The sequence below is a fragment of the Myxocyprinus asiaticus genome, chromosome 17 (genome assembly GCF_019703515.2).
Source record: "Myxocyprinus asiaticus isolate MX2 ecotype Aquarium Trade chromosome 17, UBuf_Myxa_2, whole genome shotgun sequence".
Lineage (NCBI taxonomy): Eukaryota > Metazoa > Chordata > Actinopteri > Cypriniformes > Catostomidae > Myxocyprinus > Myxocyprinus asiaticus.
Window position 1 is genome coordinate 8,858,749 of NC_059360.1, and position 15,741 is coordinate 8,874,489.

Genomic DNA, 15,741 nt, shown 5'->3' on the forward strand with positions numbered 1-15,741 from the left:
GTCCAATCTGTAGAAGCAGCAGCGGTTTAGAATGAAGTTTAGAAGTGTTTCTCACTTCGTGCTCATACTTTTGAATGAATATATCACATTGACCATCACAAACGGTCTAGTCGCACAGATATTTCAACATATCCGAAGCTCCACACAGCTTCCGTGCGACACTCCATTTGTAATGACTGACCTCTGGTCAATTTTCGGATGCAGTAAAAAGATGGCTTCAGTCCAGTAAAATGGAAAAAAAAAAATGATTGCAAAAATGTAGAGTACTTTTCAAGTTTAATTAAAATTGTAAAGAGTAAAAAGTACTATTTTTTCTTTGGAAATGTAATTAAGTAAAAGTACAAGTATTCCATTTAAACTGCACTCAAGAAAAGTACAAATCCCAAAAAATAATACTTAAGTATAATTTCTATGTATTTTTACTCAGTTACTTTACACCCCTGTGAGTATATGTTGGGGAAAAATTAAAAATGATGTGTTTTGGATGAGGAAATCTTCCATGGATGTTCTGTCTCAAGTCCTGTTTATTATGGGGTTTTTTTCTCATGGTCAACGTAAATCTGGAGCCTAGTAGTTCTTCTGATAGTCTTAAACAACATTTTATGTTGTTGCTCATTCCAGCACTAAGTACTGTATATTCATTCAGCAGATGGTCTAGGAGTGGATCGCTATGTACCACATAATGTGGTCACATTACTGTATGTGGTATATGTATAGAAGTATACTGCATAATAATTATCATGGTCCATGGTTCATGTATGGTGCCCCAAGTAAGGTGAAAGGCTAAATCCGGTCCTGCCTTTCTTTATTGCCTTTTGCTTTTTATACAGGTTAAGTTAAGAGCAAATGGAAAGAGCAACCTATTATTGTTTCTGTAACACTTAACCTTATATTAGTTAAGACAATAGTTACCATGAACAAACAATGAACAATATGTTTACAGTATTTCTTAATTTCTACGTTTACTAAAACATTTTAAATAATAAACAGTTATATATATTAATAAAATATTAGTTAATGCATTATGAACTATATAGGAACTAACAATCACCAATAGTATATAAAAAATTATATAAGATTATTATTTTTCCTAGTAAACGATACATAATGCATTAACTAATGTTAACGAACAGAACCATATTGTAATATTATAATTTTATATAATTTTTTTTTCTGAGGGCTAAAAGAAGAACTTTTGCTTGAATTTCAGATTCAGGTTTGAAATACATACATATTCCTTTTTTTTAATGCAGATAATCATAATTATAATTTGTTGGCATTTTTTTCAAATACTATTAATACATTAATTAAACAGCATTTTATTTTAAAAATCAATCTTGGAAAAGTAAAATATAAAATATTTTGTCATTAGAACCAATTTGTAGCACTGTTTAACCACTAAGTGGAAGTATAGCTCCAGCTTTGAAATCGTTGCATTGACTGCAATTTTTGCAAGTTGACTATTACTGTTAAAGTCTACATATCAAATATGATAATTAAGTTGTTGGCGTCCATGTGGGTAGTATTGTTTATTTTTTAATCAAGAGACCTTTATGCAAACTCATAATTAATAAATATTCAGATCTGAGGCAAAGGTCACTTGAACAGCCAATTTATACGGTTCATTCTGTTTTAACACATAATTTCAGTCTTACCATGTGGTTAGGACTTTCATATTCTTGTTCCAACCAATCAGCATCTACTAATTGCAAGAAAATGCAGGGGCAGGTTATTCTAGTGTTTGAATTAATAATTGAGATCATACAACATAAATGTATATCCGAAACACACTAATACCAAAATCATTTCCAGTTTTAAAAACGAAAAGTTTGTGTCTTTTACACATGGAATTGATTAAACTACTACCATAACAAAGGAAAAAACCAAACCGAAGTGAAATCTTACAAATGTTGGATTGTTTAAAATGCCTCAGGGAGGGATGATCAGTATTTTTAGAAGCTACATGATGAAAAAGCATATATGTCTGACTGCCCAATTACATAAATTAGTGCAGTCCTAATTTGTCTTCTCTTATTTAGGTCAAAATTAAATCTGATCATAATTGTTCTTAATATAAAAATTCCTATTATTAGTATTTTATCACTATATACAAACTTTTCTTCTGCTTTCATTTATTTTATTTTATTTTCTGTGCAAGTAATTCTACAAATTAACACCCAGCCATGGAACTGAGAACTATTGCAACCATCATCTTTAAACTGATTTGAGGCCACATCAGTTCTGTGGATATAGTGTATCTGTGGGTTGAAAGGGTGAGCATTTCTTAGCTCATCATAATGTGCCTGGTTCATGAAGTGCAATAATACTGGATGTAGAAAACTCATTTTAGAATTTAGAACTGAAATGTTTATTTAAAAATAAGACATTTCCACACAGACACATGAATTTGGTCAACAGCTCAATACACAACTGTAAAACAGCTATTAATGCTTTAAGAATTGATTAAACGCTCAATCTGGCAAATTATTTTCAACCCAGTACATAATCAACACAAAACTTGATCAGGTAAGGTGAGACAGCAGACCAACCATTCATAATAATGATTATTATTGTAATGTAAAATAATGAATGCACCTTTCACTAAAACATCAGCTTTGACATTTGAAATGTTTAGGGATATTCTTCAAGTGACACTAATTCATTAAAACTGCATAATGGCCATAATGTATATTGTTAGATACAAGCATGTGTATCTAATTTGCCAAATGGGTGCTGTCTCAATTTGTCACGTCTCTCTTCAATAATTGTTTTCAAGTGTCTAAATCTATGGGTAAATTAGTCAATGTCATTGAACAATTTTATTAAAAAAAAAAAAAATTCACATAAAGTGCAGCTCGCCAGTCTTGATAGTTACAATTTAAGCAGAATTGTGGTTTTATGGGCACAGATGTACTTTTGAACAGAAAATATTTTACTTTTACTGAATATACATACATTCTTATTTTGCTTCATGGGTCCTGTTATTTATCAGTCCATTTATCATCCCCATTTATTAAATAATGATTTTATGTATTTTGCAAAATTAGTGTTTTCAATATTATCATTAACATTAACTGTTGCCATGATGGATAAAGCAAATATCAAAGTTGACAGCTTTAGGCCTACAGTCCAACATTAGGATGAATAATCTGCATCTCTGATGAAATGCAGAAATTATACAGAATGAATAACTGACGTATACAGCAGGTGCATTTAACCAATGTTGTGATTGTGTCAAAAAAACAAAAAAACAGAAGCACCACAATGTAACAATCCAACATACCCAAACAACGGTGTACAAGCAAAGTACAACTACCCCAAATTACCACTTTGGAATATTTTCTTATTATAATTATTATTATTATTATTATTACAAGAAATTTAATATGACCAAACACTGCCTTACATATTGCTGTTTTTGTTGGTCATTTTCTGTCTATCATAAAAGAAAAAATTACAGACCCATAAGCAGGACATGTGCAAAAAGCTGTACAGATGGCTTGCTCAAAATACACAGGGTTCAAAGACCGACAGTGAACAGTTTACAACACACAGTCCTCAAAGGTTTTTTTTTTTTTTTTTTTTTAATTGGTTTTTCGTAACAAGAATCTCTCATACTTGATTTAACAAACTTTGAAATTGTCTCTCAGATCCTTGAAAATTCCCAACATATAAAAAGCAACAATGTCCTTCAAATAGAAGCCAGTCAAGCGGCATTTGTTTTGCTTCAATTTGCTGCATCCAGTACAACAAAATCCTACCATTCAACCTCAGTCATTAACCTCAGTTCAGTCTTCTTTTCCAAAGAATGTTTTTAAAGAGTTTATTGAGAAATATTGCAATCAGTATCTTTTCTTCAGTGTTCGATGCACAATGGGCTAACATTTTGCATCAAACATTTTAAAATAATTTTGTGTTCCCTCTTTAATCCGACTTTGTAAGGAATGGCATTTTATTTGATTGTAAGGTTGCTAACAAAATGCATCTGTTCCCAAATGCGGCAATTAAGCCAACCAGTGTTTCAGGGACAAGTGCTCATATGGCTGGTATATATTTCAGTTCAAACTGTACCCGGCAAAAAGGGCAGATCAATACATAAAAGTATATATTATAAAAGTAATACATAATCATCATATATTTTATTATTATTATTTGAAAACCTCAGTGTGTGCCAATACAAAAGTGGTATTGCCATGTCAGGGTTAGAGGCAGAGCCTAATATGGCTAGAGTTTCCCTCATGAACATATCTTATATTGTCATTTGCTTTGTATTCTGTGTGCAATTGCTTCTAATAATGCTTGTATTGGCTCACTTACAAAGACAAAATTCCCTGACAGTAGATTCACTGATGCTTTTTTTTTTTTAACTTTACATAGGAAAAGCTATGTCAATTTGGCAAATTATCTTAGTGCTTGTGCCACATGTACAAAATATCAACAAAGGTCAGCCTTTAATTATACAAGAGGTTGTTTCCACACTCATCTGGTTGTTTCAGGCTCATCCAGTGAACCATAAATAGTTTAAACAGCAGGACACAAAATACAATGGGACGATATTTACATGTCACAAATACAAACTTAATGATGTTTTGAGGGCAGTTATCTACCGTAGTGTCCAATGTTGGATTTTGTACCTATCAGGAATTCAATCTTTCAAGCAATTCCACCCTGTTTTCTTAGTCAGATGGCCAGCAGGAAATATTAACCTGTTGCTCTTCCGAACTAGCGACTGATGGCTTTAATACATGTTGACTGTAAGATACTTTGAGTGATGTTAAAGGTGACAAATGCAATCTTTTGCTTTCGTTTGTTGACTTTCAGTTCTCAGGATTTCAGTACAAAACCTCATCAGTGTTCAAGCTGAAATAGTGGGTGGAATTCACACATACATTTAAACAACAACAAAAACTCTCTTCCAAAACGTTTAAATAAAATGAACAAGTTAGCCCTTTGCAGAGGTGAGGTCCTCACTCAATTCCCAGCTGAGTGTGCTCAGTTAAAAAGCACTGTCAAAGTTTTCTTCAAAGCGCCAGCAGGGTGGGAGAATTGAGGGAATCCGAGGACTGATCGCCACTGCTACTGCTGCGCCGGTGGGCTTTGGAGCAGGACTCTGATGAGGGTGAAGGGCTCTCGGGCTCCAGCATGCTGGGGTAAGTGAAGATGAGGCTGGGGTTGCTAGGGGTGGACACTGGGGTGGAGGCAGCGACCACAGGTGTGTTGAGACTGTCTCCATCTGAACAAAACATTCCACCCATGCAGATCGGCTTAATGACTGAATGCTGGACTTTTCCCTCCTCTTCTTCGTCATCTTCCTCCAAAGGCTCCTGCTTCACCACCACTGGGTGGAGGGTGTTCATATGGCCCCGGTGCCCCAGGTTGGGGCGCATGGTCAGAGGAAGAGGTGCGCACTGCTGGGAGTGAGAGCTCTGGTGGCGTTCCTCAGGAGGCAGCTTGCACACTGGATTGTGGGCCACCAACATAAACTCCAACTTGTCCTTTTCCTTCTGCAGTGTCTCGATTTCTTTTTGCAGGTCAGCCTTCTCCTCCTCTAACTTCTCAGTCTCCTGCATTAAAAAAATATCATAATCCATTAGTCTAATATTCAGCAATTATTTGGCAGGTGAAAAGATACAAATAATGCCCATAAAAAAAAATAATACAAATATGCAAAATAATTATTCTGATTATAGCTTTAACATATTGAAGCATTTTTACAGTAATATTTATTAACTACATTTTAACATTTTAAGAGGAAAACTTGCTGCCATAATTGTAGGGAGTTGTGGGTGGTTGCCAGGGCATTGCTATGCGGTTGCTAGGATGTTCATAGTGATTTTAGTGAGTTGCTATGTGCTTCCTAGGTTGTTCTGGGTAGTTGCTTACTGGCTAAACTTTTTTGAAATCTCTAACCCTACGTACGAGAAACAGTAATATTGATGCTTGTCTTAGCAAGCACCACTAAAAATGCTTTAGTGAGCCTTTCTCCAAGCATGTGTGATTTGATTACATCTCATGAGTAATTAATTGAATGAGAAATGACAGGGTTGGCTTATAAAAAGGCTGGAATACTTTGTTCTTATTGGTTAATCGCGGCATTCTGTGGTCAAATGTTTTTAATGACTGCTAAACTCTATAACTGACTTTTGCCCCATGTCTCTTGTGTCACTCTGTGGTCTCTTTCTCCTCACATAATGAATAATTTCTAATTAAATCCACATTTTATGTCCATTTATTCATTTATTTTTTATTTGGTAAGCTGTGTAATAAGCAGGATAATTCCTCAACAAAAAAGGAACTGTATCTAGTGCAGTCATTATGGCAAAATAAACCCAGACAGGGTGATCAGGACCCCAATGCAAAGAGTGTACATCATCTCTTACATATCCCACTATAAACTAGCCTAATCCTATACATATACAGTGCATCTGGAAAGTATTCACAGCGCTTCACTTTTTCTACATTTTGTTATGTTACAGCCTTATTCCAAAATGGATTAAATTCATTATTTTCCTCAAAATTCTACAAACAATACCCCATAATGACAACGTGAAATTAGTTTTTGAAATCTTTGCAAATTTATAAAAAATAAAAAACAAACAAAAAAAAAAAAATCACATGTACATAAGTATTCACAGCCTTTGCTCAATACTTTGTTGAAGCACCTTTGGCACCAATTACAGCCTCAAGTCTTTTTGAGTATGATGCTACAAGCTTGGCACACCTATTTTTGGGCAGTTTCTCCCATTCTTCTTTGCAGGACCTCTCATGCTCCATCAGGTTGGATGGGGAGCGTCGGTGCACAGCCATTTTCAGCTCTTTCCAGAGATGTTCAATCGGGTTCAAGTCTGGGCTCTGGCTGGGCCACTCAAGGACATTCACAGAGTTGTCCCGGAGCCACTCCTTTGTTATCTTGGCTGTGTGCTTAGGGTCGTTGTCCTGTTGGAAGATGAACCTTCGCCCCAGTCTGAGGTGCAGAGCGCTCTGGAGCAGGTTTTCATCAAGGATGTCTCTGTACATTGCTGCATTCATCTTTCCCTCGATCCTGACTAGTCTCTCAGTTCCTGCCGCTGAAATACATCCCCACAGCATGATGCTGCCACCACCATGCTTCACTTTAGGGATGGTATTGGCCAGGTGATGAGTGGTGCCTGGTTTCCTCCAGACATGATGTTTGCCATTCAGGCCAAAGAGTTCAATCTTTGTTTCTCATGGTCTCAGAGTCCTTCAGGTGCCTTTTGGCAAACTCCAGGCGGGCTGACATGTGCCTTTTACTGAGGAGTTGCTTCCGTCTGGCCACTCTACCATACAGGCATGATTGGTGGAGTGCTGCAGAGATGGTTGTTCTTCTGGAAGGTTCTCCTCTCTCCACAGAGAAATGCTGGAGCTCTGTCAGAGTGACCATCGGGTTCTTGACTAAGGCCCTTCTCCCCCGATCGCTCAGTTTGGCCAGGTGGCCAGCTCTAGGAAGAGTCCTAGTAGTTCCAAACTTCTTCCATTTATGGATGATCGAGGCCACTGTGCTCGTTGGGACCTTCAGTGCTGCAGAAATTTTTCTGTACCCTTCTCCAGATCTGTGCCTCGTACAATCCTGTCTCGGAGGACTACAGACAATTCCTTGGACTTCATGGCTTGGTTTGTGCTCTGACATGCACTGTTAACTGTGTCCTTATATAGACAGGTGTGTGCCTTTCCAAATCATGTCCAATCAACTGAATTTACCACAGGTGGACTCCAATCAAGTTGTAGAAACATCTGAAGGATGATCAGTGGAAACAGGATGCACCTGAGCTCAATTTTGAATGTCATGGCAAAGGCTGTGAATACTTATGTACATGTGATTTTTTTTGTTTTTTATTTTTAATACATTTGCAAAGATTTCAAACAAACTTCTTTCACGTTGTCATTATGGGGTATTGTTTGTAGAATTTTGAGGAAAATAATGAATTTAATCCATTTTGGAATAAGTCTGTAACATAACAAAATGTGGAAAAAGTGAAGCGCTGTGAATATTTTCCGGATGCACTGTATTGTGTCTTCTAAACATTTTGTAGAAATTCTTGTATTAAATAATCATGAATTAATCATGAATACTGGATAATCAAAAAGCTACACCTGTTGGTGCACTTAAATTTATCGACTCCAAAAACTTGTCCTGATTTCAACTCTCAGGGGAGTTTAGAACCATAAACGGCACACCCAGCCAACAACACGGGCAATTATTTTTCAATCTTACTTGAGCTGTTGACATTCCTCTGTTAATAGGGGTGCATGACGCAACAACATGACACTACTTAAATACACCTCTTTTCAAACTGCTGTAGCTTGTGATGGTATGATATATCATTGTAAAATCAAAGCGAGAGGGTTAAAACACTGACACGACAATGTGACTACACACCCAAACATACGGCGGCTACAGTCTGAGTTCTTTGACTCATTAATAAGTCTATGAGGAAGAAGGAAATTGAAATCCAAACAAACACTGCAATTACAAAAAAAGAAACAGAAATAAAGAGTACTTTGGATGAAAGGGACTAGTTATTGTTGGACTAGATACAGTTCCTTATTTGGTGAGGAATGAAGCAGTAGGGGGAGGGGAAGAGGGAAGATAGCAGCATTCGGGGTTTGATGGTTAGCTGCGGTTTCCTCTGTGAACAATATCAGACGTTTGCTTTCCTCCAACCCCCTGTAGCACATTCCTTCTTCATGTTTCAGGTCTGACAGCCTGACAGATGCCATTATAAAGCTAAGTAGTTCAATTACAGCCTGCATTGTCTGCGACTTGGGGCATTCCCACATCTGCCAGACAAGACTGGTTTTCTGTGGCTGTAAAAACAAGGCTTTTTAGGGTCCAGCTCTTAACCATTGTGAATTGTGTGACAAGGAGTCCTGAGGTAACTGAGGACATTTCAACACTGGTCCAAAACCTAGTAAGCTACCTATGTAGGGCATAATAGGTGTGCTTTAAAAGGTAGGCAACATGATTATGCTGCATACCTTCTTTTGGCCAAAAACAAAAAAACAAACAAAACAAAAAAAAAACATCCAAAATGGTGGACGAAGCAAGATACATTTTCGTTATAATGCATTAAATTCAATTAAAAGCATTTTACCCAATATTTGTGTGTGTGCATCGAACACTTATGTGGTTTCATTTTAGTTAAGATTCTGCCTTTGAAGACAGCCACCAATGTAGGCAGTAGACAGCAAGGCATCTCACTAGGTTTTAAAACAGAGCCTTCATGTTCTGGTTTTGGTAGTTTTAAGGGATGCTTGGAGAAGAAAACTCACCCCTTGCAGCATATCAGTCAGTTCTCTCCTACGGTTCCGGCATTTTGCTGCAGCAAGTTTGTTTCTTTCTCGCCTAACTCTACGCTTCTCCTCTTCTTCTGGGGTGAGCTGTACACAAAATGAGCACAAAGTGAGCACTCATTCAAGGAGCGAATGACAACCTACTGTTTGTCACAGATCAAAGTAAAAAAAAAAAAAGAAAAAAAAAAATCAAGCCTCAAATCCAAAATACAAAGCAACATGGTTCAGTGGATGTAACATGTTAATGATATGCTTGTTTGTGCTTTAAAGTGGACACAAAATGTATTTTGACACTTAAGCCACACTTTAAAATGAATTAATTACAAGGTCATTTTTGTGAAAGTATCTATTCCTTTATCGTTTAAAATGTCAAATTGTGTTTTTTTTTTTTTTTTTTTTTGGAAAAATGTTGCGCATGAAAAGTGTATTTACATCTTTATTTTAAATAAATTTGACACTGAAATTTGGCACAACACTAACCTGCTCATCTCTCTTGCGTCGTCCACGGGCGTCGCCGATTGACCGAATGACCCCAGGCCGTGTGAGGGCTGTGTGGTTGAGGAGGCCCGGGCCACTCGACACAGACAGGCCATACGGGTGAGGCCGAGAGTATGGATTAGACATGGAGGTGATTACTGTAGGCTGAACCATCCACTGCAAGTCCTGACTGGAAGTTATGGCATTAATGGTTGGAATAAAGGCACTGCTAGAGCCAGGCATGTCTACTCTATACTTCTGCGTGGAAAAAGAAAGGTGCGGGGGATAAAGGGATGAACACAGAGACAGAGGAAGAGATGTGATGAAAACTTTATTACGGCATAGTGATCACAATTGCATATGTGGTGGCCTAAAGCAGGGGTTCCCAATTGGTTTTGCTTAAAGACGCAGATTTTGCATTAGACATCATGTGACGACTCAAAAAAGTACCAAAATTGTTTATCATACAAAATTAAACAAAATTGTCCTTAAAAATCCAAACACTGAAATGTATTAATGTTTCTTAATGTATTAATGGTAATTTTTAAATATTTTTCTCCCAATTTGGTTTGCGTGGTGGCGTGGTTACTCACCTCAATCCAGGTGGCGGAGGACAAGTCTCAGTTGCCTCCGCTTCTGAGACTGTCAATCTGCACATCTTATCACATGGCTGGTCGTGCATGACACTGCGGAGACTCCGAATGCGGAGGCTCATGCTACTCTCCGCAATCCGCGCACAACTTACCACACGCCCCGTTAAGAGCGAGAACCACTAATCACGACCACGAGGAGGTTACCCCATGTGACTCTACCCTCCCTAGCAACCGGGCCAATTTGGTTGCTTAGGAGACCTGGCTGGAGTCACTCAGCACACCCTGGATTTGAACTTGCGACTCCAGGGGTGGTAGTCAGCATCAATACTCGCTGAGCTACCCAGGCCCTGTATTAATGGTAATTTATTAATATTGCCACGAAAACCTTTTGGAAAAACTCAACTGGCTTGTTGTTATAGTTTCAGCATTTTGTTTTTTTAATATTTAGTTTAATTTTGTTGGCTCTTGGCAGCCAATACATTTCTGTACTAAACACAAAACAAAAAAAAAAAAAAAAAACTGTGTTTATCCTTGTTTCAGGTGAACCTGTATTTAATGTAGTTAATGTATTTTGGTTGCATTTTCTTTGTACCTTGCCAAGTTTTGTTCATGCTTTTCAAGAACGAGGGCATGTCACGTAACCTGTTCATATTTGCATTGGCCTAATTTGGCTTGCTTTTATTAAGTGACAGATTAATTTGCGCAAAAATAGTTTGACTGGATGCACAGCCTTTGACATTAACAACAAAGGACATGGGAAGCATTTTCTTATCCCTTTTAAAATTTGATAATTTTTTTTTTTTTTTTTTTTTTGCTTTTGCTACAATGCACAGTTACATGGTTAGTTGCATTTTATTATTTGCATGTATAATTTTTTTCCCCTATTGTTCGTCACCCTTTAAGAACAGACATGCAACCCATTTGTAGATAGTGACCCACCAGTTAAAAATGACTGGCCTAAAATGTTAATTAGTGCTTGACCTGTACACATATTTAGGAAGAAACGTTTTATTGGAAGACTTGACTTTCATTATGAATTAAACATAGTATACAGCAGTCGCCTAGCCACCCATATTTTAGTCGTTTTACAAATCTCCATCATCGCAGACTAATGAATCATTCCACGTGCTACCTCGCACTGTGCCCTCTTGACTGCTTGAACCCTAAAGTGACAGGGTGACGCACACTGTGAATCATGGGAAAGCCCACAACCCTCCCTGACAGAAGCCTTCCAGGATTAGATAATAGCCGCTGTGATGCAATGGGCAACGGAGTTGATACTGTGTGGGAATATAACAGATTTTTGCTTTTTAGAAGAGGACAATGTGCATATGGCTAATAAAAAGAGCATTTTGTTGCTTATAGCATGACCGATATAAAATGGAATGCTCAATAGCCTTTTAAAAAAATATTTTATATAAAAAGTGAATAAATTATTATTATTTTTTTTATTTTTTTTTAGGTCTTGCATCATGTCTTGTAGGCTTCGGCTCGTGCTGGAAAGGCTCCAGCATATAAGATAAATGAGTACAGAAAATGGATGGACAGATGGATGGATGAAATGATGTCTTGTAAGTCATGGGTCTTTAAATTTCAGTATAGGCCTTTTAATCTTGAGGTTGTCTGTGATCCTGTTTTTGGACAACAACATTGTTACAGTTTCAGTTGAATAAGGAAATAAAATGCATTTCTGAAGTGTAGGCTACTGGAAATGCTCCCACTGGCATTACTAAAAAAACTGCTTAAACCATCTCAAATATAATTTTACATTAAATTCTTTCTTTTTTTTTTTTTATGCTGTGTAATTTTATTTTCATCCAGCCATCTGAGCATAGACTATGTAACTGTATTGCATAGTTATTTAGCATTTACCTGCTGAACACAATTATATTACAAATAATACCTTTTAATATTAACAACTCTGTTAATTATTATCATCATCATCACTAATTACCATTAATGAATTACTATGTTACATATTTTTGTCAGATCATTAGTGAGTGTACATTTCAATTAATGCACATTCAAATAGTTTCTATACCATCAAACTTTGTTCATATTTATATTTGAAAATACATTATCTACCTGTTGGTTAATGACTTAATTACAAAATATTACCCAAACAGTCACAGTTAAACATGATATCATACATTACAAATAAAGAGGCATGTAGTCTAAATGTTAAATCACGTTATGACTGGTCCGTCTGTTCAAGTCAGTCGGGAATCTTTAACTGAGACCCCGTGCCAACACATTCCATCCACCAAATTCCAGTCCATTCACACATTCCTGGTGGGATTTTAACGGGAAACCGACTTTATGTGACGGAAAGTGTTTCCCGCAAATCATTTGAAGGCGAATGGATTTTTGGGAAACCGTGTTGTAGAAAACAATTTCAGCCATCATTACGGGCATTAATAACTATTCTTATTGTATAAAATAAAAGTCGACGGTCAAAGTTGTTGTTTCATTTTCAGCCAGTTTTACTATACGGCACCGAATAGTTTCCACAGCTCAGTATTGCGAAAGACTTACTCCACGAACTTCCAGGAACTGTCGCGCTTGCTACTCATTAAATCAATGTCACAAGGGACCGGGAAGATCAACATTCAAACACTGCATGAAGAACTGCTGTGCTGCGAAATTAGGGGTTGCTCTTCTTTTGAAATCTACCTGAATTTTCCCCTCCAATTTATTTTCCTCTGAAGGAGTAAAAACAGCACATACAGGTCTTGAAGATGCCATTTATTCCATGGGTTTAGTAAAACAGAAACTCTACAAGAAGATGATGTTCAGGAATTTCTGACAGGATTGTTGAACACACCAGATGAGATTAAAATACCTCAATATTTTGAGATATTAAAATAGAGTCTGGTGAACAAGTTGCTAAACTGACACACAAGCTTCCACTTATTCACACTGAGATCCGGACTGGGAAAAATGCTGCACAATAATGTCTAAAACACTCAATGAATAAGAGCTTTTTGAGTTACGTTTTGCCTTTACACGTCTTTTCATAAACCATTTAACACATTTAAAGGGTAACTGATTATACCACATGATATAACCCCTTAAAGTGTTTTCATAATTTTTTTTTTTTTTTAACCATCAGTCTTGTTAAAGTTATGTCCATGAACTGCATAAACCCAAGGTTGTGTTAAGCGTCTTCATTTTCTAGGTAAAAAATAAAAATAATAATAAAAAAAAAAAACTTTTTGGTCACTCTATTTCACTTTTGGCACATATAGCCTATTAATTCTCACTAACAATCCATCTATGACTAAAGATGTTTTCAGATAAACAAACGATAACTGCACATGTTCTGAGGGTTAATAAAGTGTAATAGCAATGTGAAAGGCCCGGAAGTGTGACATCCTGTGGCCACTATGTGCGCACTCTCCGTGGGTTTATTTCACATTACGCACACCACCCACGCCACTGCATTAGACATATCTGTTGAGATTCCTAATTCCACAGAAACAGCATATTATGAGTGCCAACATGTGCATCTCAACAAAATGATGCATTGCAAAAGAGGAAAAATCCCCTCTTGACTTCATTCATTATTAAGATCCAGACGGATTCCTCGGAGAGGATTTTAGGTATTAAGCGGAGAAGCAGAACCCATATATACGCGTCCTTAGTGCACTTTCTTTAGAAAATACAGATCGGAAACTATTTCGAGAGATAGAAATATAGAAAGATGGTGATAAATAAAGTAAAAACAAGCTGTTGCCTATCATTACTCTTCATGTGAAGGCGCGTTGCGCGTCTGTTCCCATCCAGTATATTCAAACGTAACACTTCTATTGGAGAACAGGCCAGGCATTCAGAGACTATTTATGTAGTTCAGTTTACATGAAGACAGATAAAACAACATCTACTAAACCCGACAGCCAGTTCTCAACCCTGACAGAAAGTTTGGTCACATTTTCAAAACTGTGCATTTACATTTTGAGTAACACTTAGTCTTATTGTAATTACACATTGCAGTTGTTACTGTAATTAATTAGTCTATAGTAACATAGTAACATAAGTACTGTAATGTAAAGTGGAAAGAGCTGCGGACAAGTGCATTGTTGTCTATGGGATATTATTACATGGTAGTTCGGAGTTAATTAGGATAACAGTATATGTAACATGAGGAGTGTAAACATGTAAAGCGTGATCGGGATTTCAGCGCACAACAGTACCTGGTAGTTGGAGGCAGGGATGGGGCTGGTGTTCGGGTGCGCCGGTGAGCTGCTGCTGCCGCGGGAGGATGTGTCGTATGTCACGGTGTAATCCTGGTACATGATCCAGGGAAAGAGGAGGAAATTTCAGTGTTGATAACGAATTTCCACACGATCAGAGTGTCTTCAGTGGCAAAAAAGCTATTCCAAGCAAAGCGATGGCTTTATGCCTAATCTAAAAATAATATCCAAAATACTACTTAATGGCCAGTATGTTAAATCCAGGTATTTTGTAATATGCAAAAGTGGTGCAAAAGTTCTCAAACGTCTCTTTAATAGTCCAATAAACAGATGTTCCCGTTGTAAAACTAATGCTTAGCTAATAATCATAGCTACTGAGGTGTTCTACAAGAACCAGATAAAAATGACCAAAAAATAAATAATAATAATAATAATAATAAATAAAATAAAAATAGAAATCTGTGAAGCACCTACTTTTCTTCAGTGAACTCTGTGCTCTCGCAGGTTTAGTCCTGTCCCAATAGCAGTGACTCACGTCTATGAGTGTACCGCTCTGAACTTTGTTGAACTGAATTTGGCGACAAAGTGAACTTCAGTGCTACTTCTGCAGGTCACGTCGTTAGATGACTCACTTCAATGGCACTACTCTACCTCGCAGCTCCGCTTATCAACGCCAACCTGCGTGTACACGTCACAGCCTTGATACATTGCACAACAAAATAGGGGTGTTGAATAAATACATTTAGGCAATTATCCGAGACTTGAATATCCAGTGAAGCGTACAGGCATGAATCGGACATATTAGTGCATTATAAATCATTTTCATCAAAGGAGGGATTATTGTAAACTGTTTAAATTGGTTTTAAAAAGTGTTGTTCTTTCACACCAACCCCAATCTCTTAGTTGGTTTCGACAATTGACGCATGTTTCCAAAAATGGGCAGTTGCGTCAGAGCACACGCGCATGGGTTTCCTTGGTAAAGGCAAGGTAAAGACGCGTCAGGGATTCCCTCCCCTCTTTTCCCACCTTTAACTTTCACTGGGTGGTCTGTGGATACATGCTCTCGGGTCCTGAGTGCACGGAACACAGCGAGAGTGTGTGGAGGTGGTAGTGGTTTTAATTGAAAGCGGCTTTTAGCGGATGTAGCTGTTGCTGCCCTTTTTCAT

The 15,741-nt window shown here is 37.3% G+C and overlaps 1 protein-coding gene across 3 annotated transcripts; it reads right to left on the reverse strand.

Annotated features, from left to right (window-relative positions):
- Window positions 1–2,344: 2,344 nt before the first annotated feature.
- Window positions 2,345–15,203, reverse strand: LOC127454915 (fos-related antigen 2-like). 3 transcript variants are annotated; one of them, XM_051722452.1, is made up of 5 exons: window positions 15,050–15,203; window positions 14,576–14,668; window positions 9,793–10,047; window positions 9,292–9,399; window positions 2,345–5,564 (listed from the first exon to the last, which is right to left on the reverse strand). In XM_051722452.1, the coding sequence occupies exons 3-5, from the start codon at window positions 10,030–10,032 to the stop codon at window positions 5,022–5,024; spliced, it is 891 nt and encodes a 296-aa protein (XP_051578412.1). In that variant the 5' UTR covers window positions 10,033–10,047; window positions 14,576–14,668; window positions 15,050–15,203; the 3' UTR covers window positions 2,345–5,021. The 3 variants fall into 3 exon arrangements, with proteins under 3 accessions (XP_051578412.1, XP_051578411.1, XP_051578410.1); XM_051722451.1 differs by having other exon boundaries at window positions 14,576–14,789; XM_051722450.1 differs by lacking the exon at window positions 15,050–15,203 and having other exon boundaries at window positions 14,576–15,039.
- Window positions 15,204–15,741: the final 538 nt, after the last annotated feature.

Bases quoted from the DNA above. Each gene is read 5' to 3' on its own strand.
- LOC127454915 (XM_051722451.1), bottom strand. From the start codon at position 14,677: ATGTACCAGGATTACACCGTGACATACGACACATCCTCCCGCGGCAGC. The intron at 10,048-14,575 runs GTACTGTTGTGC...TTTTCCACGCAG, and splicing joins TCCCTGCCTCCAACTACCAG to AAGTATAGAGTAGACATGCC. The intron at 5,565-9,291 runs GTGAGTTTTCTT...TTTTTAATGCAG, and splicing joins TGACTGATATGCTGCAAGGG to GAGACTGAGAAGTTAGAGGA.